Source organism: Wasmannia auropunctata, unplaced genomic scaffold (assembly GCF_000956235.1).
Source record: "Wasmannia auropunctata unplaced genomic scaffold, wasmannia.A_1.0 LD336060.1, whole genome shotgun sequence".
Classification (NCBI taxonomy): domain Eukaryota; kingdom Metazoa; phylum Arthropoda; class Insecta; order Hymenoptera; family Formicidae; genus Wasmannia; species Wasmannia auropunctata.
Genome location: NW_012026830.1, coordinates 2,197,702 through 2,218,468, shown reverse-complemented (window position 1 = coordinate 2,218,468; position 20,767 = coordinate 2,197,702). Strand labels below are relative to the sequence as shown.

General features: G+C 28.1%; 1 protein-coding gene across 7 annotated transcripts; it reads left to right on the top strand.

Moving 5' to 3' along the window:
* The first annotated feature begins 5,718 nt into the window (after window positions 1-5,718).
* Window positions 5,719-18,845, top strand: LOC105450558 (ammonium transporter Rh type A). Of its 7 annotated transcripts, none has more exons than XM_011690481.1 (13): window positions 5,719-6,071; window positions 8,790-8,864; window positions 9,770-9,905; window positions 10,456-10,515; window positions 11,898-12,197; window positions 13,307-13,493; window positions 13,697-13,847; window positions 14,409-14,556; window positions 14,714-14,932; window positions 15,603-15,685; window positions 16,421-16,564; window positions 17,089-17,254; window positions 18,415-18,845. In XM_011690481.1, the coding sequence occupies exons 2-13, from the start codon at window positions 8,856-8,858 to the stop codon at window positions 18,573-18,575; spliced, it is 1,764 nt and encodes a 587-aa protein (XP_011688783.1). In that variant the 5' UTR covers window positions 5,719-6,071; window positions 8,790-8,855; the 3' UTR covers window positions 18,576-18,845. The 7 variants fall into 7 exon arrangements, with proteins under 7 accessions (XP_011688783.1, XP_011688784.1, XP_011688785.1 ...); XM_011690483.1 differs by lacking the exon at window positions 5,719-6,071 and adding an exon at window positions 7,966-8,077 and having other exon boundaries at window positions 11,931-12,197; XM_011690479.1 differs by lacking the exon at window positions 5,719-6,071 and adding an exon at window positions 7,966-8,077.
* The last annotated feature ends 1,922 nt before the right edge of the window (window positions 18,846-20,767 follow it).

Sequence of the window (20,767 nt, the reverse complement as noted above, 5' to 3'; positions counted from 1 at the left end):
TGAAGAGAATTTTTTTCCATTTGGATGTTACAGAAAGAGAAAAAACTTTCTATTCAAAATTACGACGAAAAATTTGTTCTATATTAAAACAGTAAAGAAAAATTCTTTCTAACTTACTTGAATTGTGGAAAAAATTGTTCTTAATAACTAGCATAAACTGTCACGTACATTTTTCAATTTTTCTTTTTTCTTTATTCAGTGATATTTTAATTTTTGTGTTATATTAACATTTTTAAGAATGTATCTATATATCATATGTATATTTCTGTATACTTTCCATTTTCGTTTTCTTTGGCAGTTTTCATGGGTAGGCATAGCAGTCTCTAAAAAATCCATGCAGGATTTTTGCTGTTACAGTTCAATTTCCGGTCAACGGTTTCTTTCTACGAATTTAAATAAAAATAGTTTGATAGATTAAACGAGTGAAAGGGAGACATTCGGAGAAAGGGAGGAAGGGAAAAAGGAGAAAGAGAGGACAAACAATAAATAAAAAGGGAAAAAGAAAAGCAAAAAAAGAAATAAAGTAAAAAAGAGAGAAATAGGAAAAGATAAAAGGGAGAGAAGAAAGGGACGAAAGAAAGAGAGAGGCAGAATAGTAGAAAAAATAGATTGAGAGTGAAGTAGAGAAAGAGAGAGAGAGAGAAGACAACGGAATACACATAAATTTTTATAATATGTTGTAAGAAATATGCAAAAAATAAATTTTAAAAATAATACATATTATTTTAAAGTAGTATTGTGATAAACATTGCAGTTTATTTCTTTCATTAAATTTAGTGTCTTAGTATCTTAAAGAGAACTTTAAAAAATGTTTAACAAACATGAAAATTGAATTTAGTCTTGGCAGATGAATCTCTACTTCTAAAATTTTAGACAGACAACATAGAATGTAAGAATTATTAAATCATAAAGGTTGAATGGCAATGATACTAAAAAATGTCTTAGAACGAAAGAATACTATCATTTTTAATAACACTTTAAAAAGTAATATTTTTCAAATAAAAAGTTTGATAAATTTTTATTACCATTTATTATTAAAAAGTTTATATTATATATATACATATATTACTGCATTAAAAAAATTATTGCAAACGTGAATCTTGAAATCTGTAGCCTATTGAATTGAAGGAGCATTATTGTTATAATATATTCAACATTGATCTGCAATAATCGTGTCAAACGAAGAAGTGACATTTCTTGTAGCCGACTTTAAAATTCGGCACACGTTTGTGCGAGATAAAACTTTCACAGTTAGAGGCAAAAGAGGATTCCAAGAATGACACGTCGCGACGTCCTATTCGTGTTTTTGCGACGTTCTTCCGCAGGTCTCTCCATGTCAGTCTGTAATGCTGTAACTTATTGTTAGACGTTTCTAACAATAACGTTCTAACGTTATAAGTTTCTTGTTGCCTGAGAACTGCTGAATCATAGCTCCAGCTGTTACAAATATTAAAGTAAAGTATCTACATTTTACAAAATTTTAAAATATTAATTGTAGCTTAATATAATGAACACATAAATTTAAGAGAAAAATCTATACGCATATAAATTTGTAAAAACATTTATTTCCAATATAATTATACATATTTATGATGATTTTAATTAGATTCTTTTTGGCTCAAAATAAGTTATTATCTAACTCGAGATATGTAAAGTACTTAATTTTATCCAATCAGTAATATTACTTGGCATTTTTACAAACGATGTACAAATTATGATCTGCATATTTTGGTTTAAGAAAAAATTTTACAAATTTTATGTAAAAGTATAGCTGTGCTAGAAGCAATATGTTTCATCTATTTGTCTATCATGATTTTCTCTTCTTGCATGGCAATATTGTTAGTAGCCTTATAATTTTATTTTATTTTCTTTATCTTCGTAATAAGTGGTGCTCTTTGTTAAAGTTAAATTGCGGAAAAAAATGTATATGTATTTACTAACAAGAGTAAGTCGTATGACTCCAATGATAAGTCGTACCAATTTAATTGAATAATAAAAGAAAATAATAATAATAATGATATATTTTCTACTTTAAATAAGTGTTTGATCTAAAGTAGGAATTTTATTTTATTTCGCGCTATATATTTTTAATTAATAAAACCGTATTAATAACCGTAAGAAACGAACCAATGACCAGCTGACTTGATGCAACTGTCACAAATTACGGCACTTTGAGGAAAACTTCAGAGTTGAACTTTCGAAACTTCGGAAAGCGGGCTGTTAAATCCTCGTTATCGTTAAAATTAATCCGACCTTACGGCGTCACAACTTCTTGGCATATATCGCAACTCGCGCAATATAAGTGATTCGTCAAAAAACTATTATTGTTAGATTAATTTAATCGTACGACCTGTAATAAGATCTAGATTAAGTCGAACAATTAATCCCATCGAATACATAGACATGTTTTTAAAAAAAATATTGTGTATGTAGAAATTACATGAAATTACAATGTTTTTACATTATGTACATAGAAATTACATTAAATTACAATTAAAAATCACTTACGGATTCAATTAATGAGGTATTAAATAAAAAGAATGTATATTAGGTACATAGCCAAGATTCAAGGGATTAATTGTTCGACTTAATCTAGATCTTATTAATAGATTTAGATCTTATATATATATACATACTTTTCGTACTTTATTATAAATGTTACCGTTCAATGAATTCCACTTCACATAAAATTAAATTGTACGTAAAATAAACCGAGGAAAATCAAGTTTGATGAGATTATATAATATCGCGTATCATCTCGAAGCAAGTAGTTGGCTCGATAGCGAGTTTGCAACGGTTCGCTTGGTGCATCCACAGCAATTTCGTAGCTGCCGTGCTGAGTTATTTTACTGTCTATCTACGCGTGTGCGAGCATTATCAGCCGATCCGTAGAACAATTTGATCCGCAGTTGATCAAAGGCGATGCATCGGGGATCATGGGAGGGCGAAAGCGCATTCAAACTCGTAGCACGTATTCAATTTTTCTCTTGGAAATATCGGTGACACGACGGCAGTACTGCGACGGGATATTGTCTCTCGAGTTAAATGCCGCCTCTCGAACTCTTGCGCAAACTCACATTCGGCGGATTTTCACACGACAATCGCGACGTTCAAGTTACATGTCATCTGGATTTACGACGCTTGGCTGAAAGTGATAAAGGGTAGAAGCGAGAAATTGAACTGTTTGCCTTCTCAAATTATATTGTAAAATAATGTAGATCTTAACTATCCTATTTACATATTACGAAAATATGAAAGTTAAAGTAAAATAGTTTTTTATAGCTTTTCTGACAAACTTATATTTTAATTTATGTATCTCTTGACATTCATATTATTTTATTGGTAAATTAATACAAGTTAAATTTTCTTAGTATTGTACATTTTTTAATTTTTGTTACAAATTAACTGTTTGCATTTTCTTTTTTATCGTAATAAAAAAAATATGTTATACAAAGAACTATATTATATTAAAATTATTTTATTTCTTGCATTCATGCTTTTAAGAGATTATTACAATATTTTAGCACTTAATATATAAGATGTATGAATTGTAAACGTTAAGTAATTATTTGAAATATACATATATGCGACAAATCATAAATTACAGATTTCTGGCTCGGAATGGATAAGTAGTTATTCGTTTTCTATATATCATGATCAGTAATCATGTCACAATGTTTAAATAAACGTAATGAAATAATTTTAACGATTACCTCTCAAATTCAACGCAAACTATATAAGATGATATCTCACCATCCCACATTTATCACGATCTATCCTCTCTCCTCTAAAAGTAAACAATCTTGTTTGAAAAAGTTTTATTGATCTTGAACTGGTCTTGAAGATCACAGCTAAGGTCACACTGTTACCACTTCGTATCCCTTCAAATACCGAACAACTTTCTGAAATGTTTTCTTGGAAAATGATATCTAATAGAATTATAGAACCTCTTCGATTAAAATGGTCCACTTCGTAAACAAACATTTATATGCAACCCAAGCAGACATGATCGGTCCATAGACATCTATAGACATCAAATCGACGTCGAATCGATGTCTATAGACATCAAATCGACGTCTATGGACCGATCATTTCTGCCTGGGAAGGTATCAAAACATTTGAGTTATGGCCATTAAACGAGTAAATATTTAGATGTAGATATAAATTCATAGATTTTCAATTATACAATAATTCATGACGAGTTCTCTTCAGTTATCTTTAACTACATTATATAAACTTAACATTTACATCCTCGCACGTAACTACAAGATTGACATATATTATTCGTATAAATCTTAATAACATGTTAAAAACGGAGTCAAAATGATTTCAGAAAAGTCGGTAAAGTATATTAAAATTCGTAAGTCAACGATGTAACAAATTCTTTGTTTCCTATGCGAGAATGTGTCTTATCACGATGTTGTTACTGTTTTTTTGTGCTGAGTGATACAAGTAGGTGACCGTTTTTATGAAAAAGCTCTGCCTAATGGAGAAGAGATTTTTAGAGTAACGTTTGTGATATTTTATTACCGGGGATGAATATTTATAATTATTTCGCTGAAATTCCACTTACTGTATACATCCGGTATATGGTAACCAAGTTCGCAAACCCATGGCGCGTGATGTTTTACAAATTTTTTAGTTTCAAGCAACAAGTGAGCTCTTTGAAGCTAATATAATGTATGTCGCAAAGGTCGTACTATTTAAATTCTCAAGCACTGAGCTCTCCGGTGGAAGCTAATGAACTATATACCGCAAAGATCACAATGACAATTAGCACATATTAACACATTTTTTATTTAAGCATTTGAAAGCCCTTGTTGAGTCGTATCAAGTACATCAAAATAAACTTTGTTGAGCAATTCAGTGTTTTTATTTAAATTAATTCCGTTGGTTTGTTCTTTTATATGTACCATTTCAGAAATCAGTCTTATTGCGTTTGAAACTTTGTAAACAACATAATGTGTTTTCGACACACATTTCACATATAAGGTTATCGAAAATCAATCTATTTTTCTACAGATCGATAAATAGGTTTGATAACGTTTTAAACAAGATACGGAGAGATGTTCTGAACATTGAGATTTTCAACTTGCATAGATTTATCTATTATCATGAAAAAGAATTTATACGTCTCAACAACGTTCTTGCGAACTCATTGCCAGCTCACATTTGGAACGACATTCCACCCCTTAGCCTTTAGTGGTTACGACTATAGAATATTTAAAATTCACCAATTAAAATTTGATGGACTACTCTATAAAAAAACTTACAAAAAACGTTAATAAAATTAAACCAATAAACTATTACTGTAAGGTTAACAACATAGAACCACATAAATAATGTAAAATATACATTCACAGAAAAACCTTCTCTAGTTCACAGTGAAGAGACACTAATTAACTAATACTGCTATTAAACCGATACATTTTTTGAGAGAATATAAGAAACCTCTTGACTGCATAAACGAAAAATGGTTTATACACTTCACAGAAAAAAACATTCCTCAGACAGTCTCCAATCTTGAAAATATATGAATTTATATCTACATCTAAATATTTGCTCGTTTATTGGCCATAACTCAAATTATTTGTTTTTGATTAAATACGAGCGATAATCTTATCAAATTTATCAAAACGTTTTTATCCCAGCACAGATTTCCCACTGCGCATCATAGAATGTCAGGTCGCCATTGCAAATGATGACTTGTTTGTCTCGTGTTCGACATGCAGTCTAATTATATCGGTACATGTTGACCGTCGATTTCCCTGAGCAGAGCAAATCGATCGCGTGTCATCTGTCCACTGACATTGAACTGTTCGTTTTCTTCGGCCGAGTATCGTTTCGCATGTCCTCGTGGTCAGACGTCTTGTGATTCCATTCGCGAAATCATATTACTTCTCGTCAATATCAGCTCGATCTCCAAAATTCCGATACTAGCGATGCAAAAGCGATTTGTGTTAAAGAGACAAACAGTTCTATGTAAAATCAATCTATGAACATAAAGAAAATTTTATTGCTCTAACATCTTCTCTTCGTTTCTTCCTCAAAAGCAGTTACATAAAATAAAGGTAAGTAAAAATTGATATATTAAAAATAAAATCTTATCATGCTTTAAATTGATATCCAAGAATAATATATATATAGATGTACTATTAAAAAAAAGAATAAAAAATTTTTGTCATTCATTTATCTTCTGATTTTAACATAATAATTCTTGAATTTTATTACTTTTAATATTTCTAGGCATAGAATAACGATTTATATTGTACTTAAAAAAATTGAATAATATCGTATGTCATTCACCTACAATTATATGGTAGAATGATATAATGATTGCTATAAATTAATGTGTAACTTTTAGATTAGTGCTGTAAAATTTTATTGTCTTAGTTATTTTTATATTCCTCGTAAAATGTAGATGTAAGATTATTGTTCGCATAAATACATTTATGTAATAAATAAGTATACAATAACAATAATAATGTAAAAATGGCAAAAAGGGATGACAGAGTGACCTTCTATAATATAATTTTTTCTAAAAATCTTAAAAATAATGTTAAAAATGTTTTATTTTGTGAGTTCTTTTACAAATTACAAATCTGTGTAACAGTAGAATTTATTTTTTTTTTAGACATTCAAGGACATATGTAGTTTTAATCGTGTTTCAGTGGTTGCGTGTAAGCACTGTTTGTTATCAGAGACGGTCTCATCCTTGCACGCGCAGTATATAGGATATCACCATTAATAAATGAGATGTTTGTAACGTCGATTTTACTACTAAATTGCAGTTCCATTAATTTACCACACGTTGTTACAATCCCTGTTTTCAGGGATAATTGTCAAACATTCTTGAAGATCGTGTTTTTTTTTATTTTGTCTATTTCACAAATGCTTAGAATACCCTACGCGCTTACAATCTCTTGTTTATTTCGTCAACTATTCATGTACCTATGAATTCATAATCCACGATATCTTCGTGCGAGCAATCTCTTTGACACATACTTTTGTAAGACAACCAACATAAATTAAACTAATTTATATATTTAGGAGTCCAATACAGAATGATAAAGTATGAAATAAAATATGAATAATGTATGATAAAACTTTTAATAACATTTTTGTAAATTTTAATAATACAAAATAAATATAAAAGTAGATATAAATAAATTGATGTATAAAAAAAGATATAAAGATTAAAAGTTTGAAGCGTAGTAAAATGTAAAAAGCGACATTAAATGAAAAGGAAATTAAATTGCCTGAAGAAGAATGAAATAAAGAGATAATAAATAAATTGAAATAATGATAAAATAAAGTTACTGGATCAGGATTTTCTGAAATGAGATTTTCTGAAAATTATTGAACAGATTACTGAAATAAATTATAGCAGTAGTAATAAAATACTAACTGTTCATAATTGATCAAACTTCCTCGCTAACCTTGGTTAGAAGCAATTTCTAAATAATTCTGTTATTGCCGTTAAATTGTATTTAACATGTTAATAGCAACTTTTGTAATCGTATTTTCTCATTTACTACAATATGCAATATACTCTATAGAGAGCGCATATTTAATTACATAAATAATTACAGAAATAAATAGGCTATTTTAAAATATGTTATTAACTAATAATAACCATATAATGTGAAAATTTTATTGCTAGCAACAGTTAGTTAAATTCAATTTTCCTTTCTTAAATGGATTATTATATTACTATGTCAATTTTAATCTGTGTGATACTTGTAATCTCGATAATCTCGTCAGTTTTAATCTCATATTTGATAATCTCGCGTCGAAATTCGAATATGTAGATTAAACCGCAGATTCCCCTATTTCTGGAAATCAATGTAGTATTTTGATGAGATAAAAAGGGCGCACAAAATTAGGTAAAGATGACAATTGTTGCTAATTCTCTTGGGCTTGGGGTTCATATAAACAGGCGTGATGATCATGTAGGGACCCTCAGTATGAGTATTTAAACGAGGCTTAAACGAGGCAGAACGATTTGCGACATCGTGCGACGAGTTTCCCACGTCGACAACGACCCACTAAGAGTGAAAACGAGATCTGAAACCGGGTAATAACTTTACAGTTATATACTTGCAATGTCGCATTACGATTAATGTTATAAAACGCTCAGTGTAATAGTGGTTGCATTTAAAGACAATTCCGAAAAAAGAGTGTTATTTCTTGTATTAAAATCTATAAGTGTAATGGTCCAATTAACGTGTACCCGAGGGATGACGAGGTCAATGACAATTGAATTTGCACAACTGCAGTGTAATTGGATCGTGTCCGTTACAGAAAGCTAAACAATATAGAAACCTACGTCACAACCTACACCAGCTGAACCAATACAGATTATTCCACAACCACCGCAGCTCTCGTGTCTCATCTTATCTGACCATTTGAAGTTGTTAATTTGAATTTAATAAATCTTACCAAATATATCGTATTCTGTATTTATTGGGTACATAAGAGAGACGCAATATACAGGATAAAATTCCAATTTATATAAAGTGTGCAACATAATATAAAGGAAATATGTGCTAAAATATATGGAATATTTAAAAAGATAGATTAATTACTTACCCTTCATACATTTGATTCTTTTTGGTAGAAAAAAAATGCATTTACTCTCTTTATTTTTTACATATATTGTCACAGTTAAATATTTATTAACGTGTCGAATAAAAATAAATTTAGGTTATATTACTTTTTGTGTCTTTCGTGGAATTCGACGAGCCCATAAATTATATTGTAAAAAGCGATAAAATATATTTTTTCAGTGCGTGGCAAAAAATCGTCAGTGAGAGAAGCGCGACTGATTGATTAACCTGAATTATCGAAATACGATGGGAAAGGTATCGTACTGATTGATATGCAAGTTACTGCTTATAGATATTTATCCAATATTTGCCCACAGAATTTATTACTTTATATATTTGTAAATATTTGCGCCTGCCTGCGTGTATATGTTCTACAAAATATTATTTTAGATTTTTAAGATGAATTATTACATGAGTTATATACATATACATATATACATATATATACATCCATATTAATCATTATTCTTTTAAATATATAGGCTATATATATATCTTTCTGTATTTTAAAAATATGCTTTAATCTAGATATTTAAAAAAATAATGATTAATATGTACCTTATATATATATATAAGGTAAATACTTATTAGCAATACATATCTTTTATTGTATATATTTATTCTTTATATCATTCAGAAATGTTCATATTTTATTCCACAAGAATTTAACTACATTCTTCCCTTACACAGTTGTCGAATAAATAAGAAAAGCACAAAATTGTTCCTCTATAAAAAAAAATAGAGAGAGACGTATCGTAAATTATCAACAGGATCTAATTAATTTAATTTAATTAAAAACATGGGCTAGGTTAAATTAAAATTTTATACATTATTAAATATAAATAATTAAAAAGTATTATAAATAAATTTATTGTTATTTCTTTAACTTAAACTTAAGTTCCTTAATAAAAATTAATAAAATCATAACAATAATATATATACATATATACTATAACAACAAGAATAATAATAATAATAATAATACAAAAAAGAGAAAAAGAATATTTTTCATTTTGAAATTTCTCTTTTTCTAAATTTAGCTATAATAAATAAACACTTATTTTATCATAGCCAGTACAGAATACAACAAAAGAAAATCTTTGCGAAGTAATAATTTAATCGTACAAAAGTGACCAAATATATCTTTCCCTTTTTTGCAGATAATGTATACAGCGGTCACTGAAAAGCAGCAAATGCTGATGCTGTTTCTCCTCGAGATTATCCTAATCGCGCTAATAGGGTCATTGATGACATACGGTCCAGAGGCAAATGCTAATTTGCTGAAAAATCATACTGGTCAGTATATAATACGTACACATGTGTATATAAATACGCACATGCGTACTTCAGTTATATAATAACACGATTTGCATAACATATATAAAATAACATTAAAAATTATTAGTGACATAATACGATTGTGATCGATTCAGTTTTTATCCATAAATATATGTAGAATATTACCAAATAAAAAAATTAATATTTAAAATCAAATAGCAAATTCAATCATTTTTACAATTTTGTAAAATTGTTTTATATAAAATTGTAAATTTTCTATTCAAACATTTTTCCGGATAACTTTCACGAAAGGAAATAAAAGAATTTTATTAATGTTTCATTTTAATTAAATGTTAACATTTTTAAGAATACGATTTTAAAGAAACATGAAAATTTAAAAAGTTTTAGGAATTTGAAAGCTTCAGAAATTTTAACTTTGCTGTTAGTATAAATCAATTTTCTTAAATTTTTATAAGAATTAATAATTTTATAATTTGTTTGTACTACATTATTATTTACTATTATATCTTCATTATTGTGCTTAAAATAAATATTAATTATCTTGCAGGTATCGTCAAATCTGGACAAATACAAAAACCACAAGATGATCCATTACGAATTTATCCGAGTAAGTAAATCAAGTTTTCTTTAGCAATTAGGTATTTGTTTTTGATGAAAGAAGGGGAATATGAAGAGAAAAAGAAAGATAAACAGATAAACATATTCAATAATTCTTGTTCAATATCAGAAGAAAGTTATAAAAGATTCGTTTAAGAAGCATTATTTAAAAAATATTGTTTTTTCTTTATTATATGCAGAAAATATAACAAAAAATTGTCTTTTATCACTTTACATATAAAAATATTAAAATAAAATCTGAACAACGTGTTTTACAAAATGTATTTTACATTATTTATATAAAAATTTATTAAGAATAAACTATTTTGTAAATTGCTCACTTTTCAATGGGATCTTGGGTTAATACTTTTGTAAGTAAAATAAGATAAAGATTACGAATGATTTATGCAAAAAAAATGTCCAAGTTTAAAATTAATAAAAATATCCTTAAAATCATGAGAAAACGTCTCTACTTGAAAAATTATATTTAATAACTACAGGATGCTCCATTCAAAACAGAATGAATTTAATTTGGAACGTTTTTCAAATGACTATTTAGATTAGTTACTGTGAATAGTATTTTCGAAAATCAATAAGTTTGCGTAGAAAAGTGAAAATAGATTATCTAATATATGTACATACATATATTCATATTGTGCGTTGCACAAAAGAAGAAATATACACGTTAGCATATGAATAAGAGTTACGAGTTCCATCTTGACCTTTCCTATTTTAAATCTCGATCCTCTACCATGTGTTTAAAAGATTTGGAGAAACATTATTTGTACATTCAGTCGTCGGAAACAGTCCAACTTCGGCATCTGTCAACGAATTGTCATGTCAACGTTATTCCCGATTAACATTTACTTGCAAAGTTTATCATTAAGTTCAACGGATAGATATCTTCAATCAAGTAATTTTTTTCAATTAATATATTAATATCAATAAATCAATAAATCATAATTATTATTAAATAAGATTAAATAATATTGTTCTAAAATAAAAGAAGGCAAATGAAATTTTGTATTAAAATATCTAAAATATTTTTTTAAATAAATATTAAATTGAAAATATCTAAAATATTTCTTGAAAAATTTGATTATTAAAAAAAAATTGTTTCTAAAAGAAGAATTAAATCCAATAATGACAATTTTAATTTATACATAATACTTCTTTCCTTTAGAAATAACTGTATAATAATTGTGAAATTAATACAAAATTTATCCTAACGCTTATATTTACGAGCAATAAAAAAGAAAAATCTTTTTGTCCTTTTAAATTAAAGAAATTTTAATAACTGCGTTAATATTCTAAGATTACGTTAATCGGAAATTAAAATAAATACTCTCTTGTGCGACCAATTTAATTTAAATACATATATGCACTGAAAAGAAATCTTCACGAAATACGAAAATAATTTCGAAGAAGTCACGTCCGAGCACATTTGCCTCATGACACGTACATTGCGGTGGCTTCGTCGGCATATAGTCGATCCCTGCACAATGTTGATACGAATAAGGAAGTGCAGTCCACTAGAGCACGCGATCACACTTCTTCTTATCGAGGGTTTTCTGTTGTGTGGTTTTCTTGCTCTGTATGATTACGCCCCGGAGGTGGATGCCAGCAACCGGCTGAATAGCGTTTATCCTTATTTGAATGGACAATCGAACTCTCTACCTGTCACACATATATGTAAGTTCTACATTGGTGCCGTCATTGTCTATCATTTTCCTTCTCCTGTTATTCTGTTCTCTTTCTTACTATTTGTCTTCTCGCTTTTTTCTTCTCGCCTACTGTCAACTCATCTTTTTGATATCTGCATCATATCTTCTTCGTATATAATGAAAAAAACAATGAAAAATGTTCATAATATCATTGAAATCTGAAGCATGTATAATGTTCGAAAAATTAAGCTTAAAATTCTTGTTGTTAATTTTCTGTTTATCGGGTTATCAGTGACCTTAATCTTTTTTTTATAAATTTTCGATATTTTTATTACTCTGTAAAATTATGAGAAAGTGATAGATATCTTTTATTGGAAAAAATATGTACTAAAAATGATGAAATTAATAAATACAAGATAGAAAAGGAGATCAGCAAATTTGTGTTCAAAATTTAAACTAATGATAAATGTAAATTCTAATGCAATATATGAAAAGGTACAAAGCGATAGTGGGTAACATAGAAATGTATGAAGCAAAATGTATGAATAGTAAAATGTACGAATATATGTATAATTATAAATAGCAATTTGTATCTCTTTACGGATATATATCTACCCAGCCAGAAATGATCGCCAATTCGATGTTAAATACGGTGATTTCGACATGTCAATTCGACGTCGAATTAACGGTCATTTCTGACTGAGTATGTTGCAGACTTAATTTGGTATTTTTTTTTCGCATAATCAAGCAAAATTTATTAAATTATACACAATTTTTACACAAGTCCCAACTAGCATCAGTGTTTTTTAAATATTTTTTAAATATTTATTTAATATTATAATGTTAAATAAATGTTTAAAAAACATTTAAAAAACATTATCTGCTGATTGAAAGTTATTCGGTATTAGATTTTGCGTAAACACGGAAATTGGTGAATACTTAAATCTATAAAAATTGTAAGCTATATTTTTTCATTGCTATTCTATTATAAACTATGATTCCTGATTATATGTAATTAATTAATTACACACAATTAAAGAATTAAATAAAGAAAAAAAAACGTTATCTGTTCATCAACTATATGCCGCTTACAAAAACGCTCATTTTTTGTTCTTGGATCTGACTGAAATGGTACAGTGTATCAAGATGTACATGTGATGATATGGATCGGTTTTGGTTTCCTGATGACGTTCCTCAAGAGATACAGTCAGAGCGCTGTTGGTTTGACCTTCCTCATAGGCGCAATTCTCGTCCAGGTTGCTTTACTCTGCGATGGCGCAATGAATGTGAAATTAGGACAGAGAGCTTACATCTCATTAGGAAGGTCAGTGTTTATTTTGATTGATATTGCAGTATAGAGATAAAGTAATTTAGATAGTATTTTAGAATAGTCTTATTTTGTAAATGTATGGAAACGTGAACGTTTTATTTTTACATTAAAATAAAATAAAAAATTGCTTCTTTATAAAACAATTTAAGTGAAGATATATTTATTTCTTCATTATGTATCGTTACGGAACTTTTCAGTTTGCTTAGTGCCGATGTCGCTGTTGCTACGCCGCTTATCTCCATGGGAGCAGTTTTAGGCAAAGTGACCTATATGCAACTGGTGTTCATGGGAATAGTGGAGTTGATTATGTTTACTGTTAATAAGTACGTAGGAGAGCATCTGTTCATGGTGAGTTCATTTCTAATTTTGCTTGATTTCAGTTAGATTTTGATCGTAAATTGCAATAAAAGAAAACAAAAGAAATATAAAATTATATTTAATATAAAATATATTCTCTCTATATGTTTGTATTATAATGTACAATTAAAATTAGAATATGACAATAGATTTTCATCACATACATTTATACACATATATATAAATGTACACGTATATTTACTATTATTTTCTACTACTTTGTAAATATTGTTGATTAATAAATATTTATTCTTTATTTTATAACATCGATATTTTATTTAAAAATTTTGAACTAAACAATATAACTACTTTATTTTACAAATGTACGACAGGATATATTTTTCTATAAGATGTATTTTCTTATACTATATGTTTCCTATATTCGTATACTCTGTATCCCAGCAGGCAGCAAACATAGATTATAACTGCAATGTTGCAGCAACGTTGTAACATTCCAGCTATATTGCAGAAATATTACAATGTTGCTGCAATAATGTAGTTATAATCTGTGTTTGCTGGAATTTATATATAAATTTTATTCACATTTCTAAGGCCGTTGATGCTGGTGATAGTATGTTCGTTCATGTGTTTGGCGCATATTTCGGATTGGCAATTAGTTTCGTACTGGGAACGAAGGAGAAATCGAAGGAGAATGAGCTGGAGGGATCGTCCTATCAGTCAGACGTTTTTGCTATGATCGGTATGTGTCGGATAAGTTATTTGCGTACCTATAATGGAGATTGGATGTTTCATTAAATAAAATTTGTTTGTTTTTTTTATATAAAATTTTATCGAATTTTTTAAGTGTTTCAACTGCTAAAATGGGGTTGATAATATACAAGATTAAATGCCTTTAGGTACGGTGTTCTTATGGCTATTTTGGCCGTCATTCAATAGCGCTGCGTTGACAGGAGATGATCAACAGCGTGCTATAATCAACACTCTGTTATCAATATCCGCGAGCTGCGTGATCACGTTCGCCGTGTCCGCATTGGTTTCCAAAGACAACAAATTCAACATGGTACACGTGCAAAACTCGACCCTGGCTGGAGGTGTTGCTATTGGCACAGCCGCAGGTATACTAATCGATTATTAACTTTTTAATATGTAAATACCAGATTTATAAATATTTTATACATATATTGCTCATGTAAGGTTTTTATATAACATACAATATTAAAGTCTTATAACGCAAAATAAACAAATAATTGTATATTGATTTAATTGTACATTTATATTTTTTGTGTTAATTTCAATCTATTTTTTATTGAGCTGATAAAACATTTTTCAATATATTGCTACATGTAATAATGTATAATGTATTGCTACATGCAATTAATGTATTCTGCAATTATGTATATGTGTATTTAAATGTCTTCTACATAATGCAATATTAGATACATATTAGATTATAATGTGACATTATAATTATTATAATTAACATATTGCTTATTAATTTTGATTTTACTTAAGCCATGTGGAAATAGGAAGGCACAAATTTTTCTTTTGTTTTAAGTATTTCTATACTATATTATTTATGTCTTACATTATATTTTCTTTGTATGATGTTTTTACAGCAATATTGCTTTATTAAATATGTTGTGCCGCAACGTAACTATAAAACAAGTTTTCCTAAAACGTATAGATAATTTTTTATTGATGTTATTAAATCATATTGTTGTTCTCTTACTCAAAATTTAATTTAAGTAGGTCTTCTTCTAATTAAAACTTTCTCAATGTATGCAGGTATGATGTGTGAACCGGTGGGTGCTCTGGTCATCGGCGCAATATCCGGTGTGATTAGTGTTTTGGGATACAAATATCTTACGGTAACAGTAAAGATAATCGTACAATCGCGATAGTTAATTAGTTACTCGTCCATAAAAATGTTTTTTATCTTTTTTTCCGAAAATCAATAGTTTACGAGATAGTTCGTATTTTATACAAACTAAAATATTATTTTATAAAAATTAAAATAAAATATTCGCTTTTTATATATTCATATCTTAATACTTCTTTAATTATAAATGAAATAAAATTATTGACATGAACGTTTTATATATATATATATATATATATATATATATATATATATATATGTATATGTATAAGCTTTTATTCACTATGCCAAAAAGAAGAAATATGATTATTAAATCACCAAAGCACACATTAGATTATTCTAATCAGACATCTTATTAGATCGATGTATTTATGTTAATTTTAGTTCTTTGAAAGTAAAAAAAAAATATGTATATGGGATGTTAATATCGATCTTATTATGCATGATTTTTACATAAAAATTCTTACATAATTAAATATAAATACAGATTGATTATTTATATAAATCACTTAGTCTATTTTTTATTTTTGAAATAAAAAATGCAATTAAAAAGTCAAGTTCGTCGATCAAGATTCATTTAGTTTGACGACGAAGTTAAATATCATCTCAGTCGAGAATTTTTCTGCTAACAGAAAAATTCTCAACTGAGAGCAAATTGTAGGATTGTGCAAAGTCTGTTTCTAATGAATCTTTCTAATATTAATTCCTTTACTTCTTTTTACAGCCATTTATACAGAAACATCTTCATATCCATGACACTTGCGGGGTGCATAATTTACACGGGATGCCGGGCGTGCTAGCTGCATTTTTTGGAGCACTCATGGCAAGCTTAGCCACGGAAGCCACTTACGATTACTCCCTGTACGAAGTACGTAATTCCGTTATCTTGAATTAATTATTTCATTCTTTTCGCGTAATTAACTCTCATTTACGTTGATGTGCGGAACGATAATTTGACCATCGCACTTTTAAATTATTTTTGGGGTAATTACCGCACAGAATTCCATCCGTATAATGAAGAGAGATGATAGTCATTTAAGACTCAATAGGGTGTATTACTTAATTACTTGGAACGTAACTTGAAACATATCAATGATACAGAAAATTGTACGTATATGATAAAATGTATTTTAACTTCCCTACTATTAAATGTATTATTCCTTATGATAAAATGCATTTTACTTCAGATCTATTTTTTATTTCATCAAAATATGAATAGACACATTTACAAATAAACTAATTAAAAACTGGAACATTCTTGAAATATATTGCAACTGTTTTTTTTAAGATTTTTAATTTTGTGTCAAATTATATGTTATGATTTTTATTAACTTAAAATGATTACTTATTTATAATTTTCTTTATAATTATCTCTAACGTATTTGTTAACAGATCTTTCCTGCGCGGGCCCCAAGCTCAGAGACGAAAATTAGTGAGATGCGCGACGATTATGGAATATCAACGGGATTCAATAGAACAGCGTATCAACAAGCGGGATATCAATTGTTGGCGCTGGCGGTCACCCTTGGGATCTCCATTGTTTCTGGATTAATAACAGGTACTTCTAATCAATCTGCACGTCGCCATATTGTGACAAACTGGAGATATGGAAAAAAATAATTTTTATTCTGAATCAATTTTTATCAATTCTGAATATAATTTTTTATTGTAACCAAATTGATTTATCGATTAATAACAACAATTATCGATGACAAAAATCATATAAATTTTCTTCTTGTATGTTAAAATAAATTAGTTTTCCACGTATAAATTTAATGATATAAAAGTAATATGCTAAAAACTCGGTTGTTTTACTTATTTTTTTATTGGTACATAAATGCATAATGGAATCTACCTACATACTTCTCGCACAAATGAATTTTAGGGTAGTTCAACATTTAAAGTTATCAATATCTGCAACTATTTATTAATGAATAAATCGAAAGAAAAATTTTTGACATTTTTCATAAATCTATTAAAGCAAAAAATTAATTATTTTAAGATGTATAATATAAGAAAAAGTATACAATTTTTTGATTCTACAAACTAATATTAGTTAGTGAGATGCTAGAAACTTTCTCGTTTTCCAAATACATTTCTTCTCTCTTCTTCTTTCCTTTGTTCTCTTTTTCTTTGTGTTTTTTCTTTTCTCTTTACCCTTTCTTTCTCTTTAACACATCCTTTCACTTTTTTTATTAGATTTTCTCTCTCTCTCTCTTTCTCCTTTCCTTTTATTTCCTTGTTTTTCTGTTCTCCATCACCTCTATTCTCTTGCTTTCTTTCTCCATCTCCCCCTTTCCTTTTTTTCCTACTGTACCTCTCTTTGATAGAAATTCAATAACGTAATAGTTTTTATTTTAATCAAATTATATATAAATTATTAAATCTAATTCAAGATCAAAAGATCAAGAGCTTAAAGCGCGGATGTATATGTACAATAATACAATTATCTCTCCTTCCTTTATGCACCAATAATCGTCAATTTGATTTTTTGTCCATATCAAAACATCAGTTGGCGTTTTGAAATTTGTTTGCTAGTCTAAACTAATGTTAGTTAAAGGTGTTTCATCTGCTCTTCAAACTCGTATTATTTTTAAATTGAATTTTACAATTTACAATTGTTTGTCTATGGACTAGCCAATTATTTTTTGCTTCATTGATTTTGTTTATTTATCTTGTCTTGATTACTTGACTCTACTATTGAAATACTCTTTACAGGTTTACTTCTACGTACGATGATATGCGGTTGGGTCACCGAGCAGCAGAGATTCGACGATGGGGCTGTTTGGGAATTGGAAGATGAATTTCCGCAAGAATTCGGAAAGAATCGAACCGATAACACTCGTCCTAACGATCACATAAACATGGGCAATATTTAACATGTTGATATAATACGTAATGTGCAAAATGCGCATGTCACGAAATTATTTAAGCTTGCATGCAAACATTAGTATTAAGTAGTAATCTAATTCTTGTACAATTAATTCTTACTTAATAATTAATTCCTGTTTGCACAGTCCATAGAAATAGCAAATAATTGTGAAAAACCGATTACTTTACGGCACAAGCATAGATTTTTACAATTTGTTAAGTGCTGAAAAAAAAGTATTCCTATATTATATGGGAAAAATTTATGTAAGAAAAAAAATATTGTTACAAAATGTTTTTACAAAGATATACTGTTTCCGTTCATATATAAATATATTAAATAAGACAATTTGTAACATTTTTTTTCTTTGTAAATAGAAGTAATTAAACAAAAAGTGATAAATAATTAAAATTGCAAAGTGTATAAATGAATGTTATACTGAAACTTTTAATAAACTTTGGTAAACAGAATTGTTTAGAAAAGAATTAACATATAATTTCAAACATATAATTATAATCAATCTAAGATAAAATCATTAATCATAAACTGCAATTAAATTTAATTTATTATCGTTCGTATGAGCATTTTATATATAAGAAAATATATACCTTTTCTTATTTTTCCTATCTAAGACCTTGTTCGGTATTGAAAATCTATAATTCGCGTTACGTATACTATAAAAAAATTAAAATCGTTAAAAAAATGTTTAATCTATGCATAATTATACGATTACGTGACTAATGTATAATAGAAGAATAGCGCAAGAGAAGTCAAGTTTACAAAAGAAATTAATAGGATACATTTTGATGGGAATAAGTTATTAAAAAAGAAAGACACATAACTTCTTTATTTCTTGACGATTTATTTCCGATTATTGTTAAATCTTACAAAAAAACATATAATACAATATTATAACTTGACGGCAAATTCATAAATAGACTAAACCTAATTTATTATAGTTGCGTTTACTCAAGAGCTTAAATTAATTGTACATACATACATATATAAAAAAAATCATTGCATTATCCCAAGAAATATCTTCTTGTACATTATACAATGTATTCGACAAGTATTGAAACGCATATATATGTATATATATATACGAATATAGATTGTAGCGTTTATTTAATAAATAAAATCGAATAAATTGTGTCTGTGCGTATTGAAAGTCATATGAAAATCGAAAGAGACAAAGCGGGAGGCTTACAGAGAGAAAAAACTGAATTAGCAAATTGATCGATTATCTACCTTAATTATTAATCGCCTAATTGAATTTGTAATTCATTAGCCAATTAGTTTTTAATTTCACGATAATCTCTTTTCTCCTGTTAAATACTCGTAGCTTTATTAGTATGAAAGAATGAATAGGAGAGTGTGAGAAAAGGAGAAGGAGGAAGAAGGAAACCCTATGGAGAATTCAAGGAATCCCGTTTTTTTCACTTTTTGACTTATAGCGACTCGGGATTGAGAGTGTACTCGTTCATTCACTTATCAGCTTTAATAATTATCTAGTTTATTTGCTTTACTTAGTGCGATCAGGCAGATCATAAATTGTGTACGAGAGAGATTCCTAACAACTAACACCAAATTTTTCTTATCTTTGGTATCTATAAGTTAAATGTCTTACATGATTCGGATCTTCTTTCTTAAATTTTTTTTGCAATAACTCTTGCTTATCACTTATTTGTCTTTAACGGAATTATCTTTAGTGTGATAATTGTATTAATAATCCTAATAGAATTCCTGAATTGTTTCGTCAGACTATGTGTGTCACAGTAGTAACGAAAAAAAAAATTGATTAATAATATCTTGTTTCACTTATGGTTCTAAACATCATATATTTATTTATCATGATTTAATTTTATCTTATAAACGACTCAGTAACGTGTTGTGCACGCAGTACCCCAGAACACTTTAATTTATACGCGCATTTCTTTCAATCGACAACAGGTGTCATGCCGCACTATGGCATCGAGCGAACGGCAAGAATTGATGATTTATTTGCAAAAAATATTAAAAAATTAGAAAAGAGCATGTATTTTTATCGTAATTAATTTTTTAAACGTTTATAACACAATTTACTAATATATATATATCATTTAATAAATCAAGTAATAATATGTATGAAAAGGATATAATGGGTTATAAATAAATACGGCAAACTGCATTAAATAATAAAAAAAGCTATATAAATAAAAAATA

Excerpts from the sequence above, each read along its gene's own strand:
- LOC105450558 (XM_011690481.1), top strand. Across the intron at positions 10,516-11,897 it reads TCCATTACGAATTTATCCGA|AAATCTTCACGAAATACGAA; the intron begins GTAAGTAAATCA and ends TGCACTGAAAAG. Across the intron at positions 13,494-13,696 it reads GCTTACATCTCATTAGGAAG|TTTGCTTAGTGCCGATGTCG; the intron begins GTCAGTGTTTAT and ends GGAACTTTTCAG.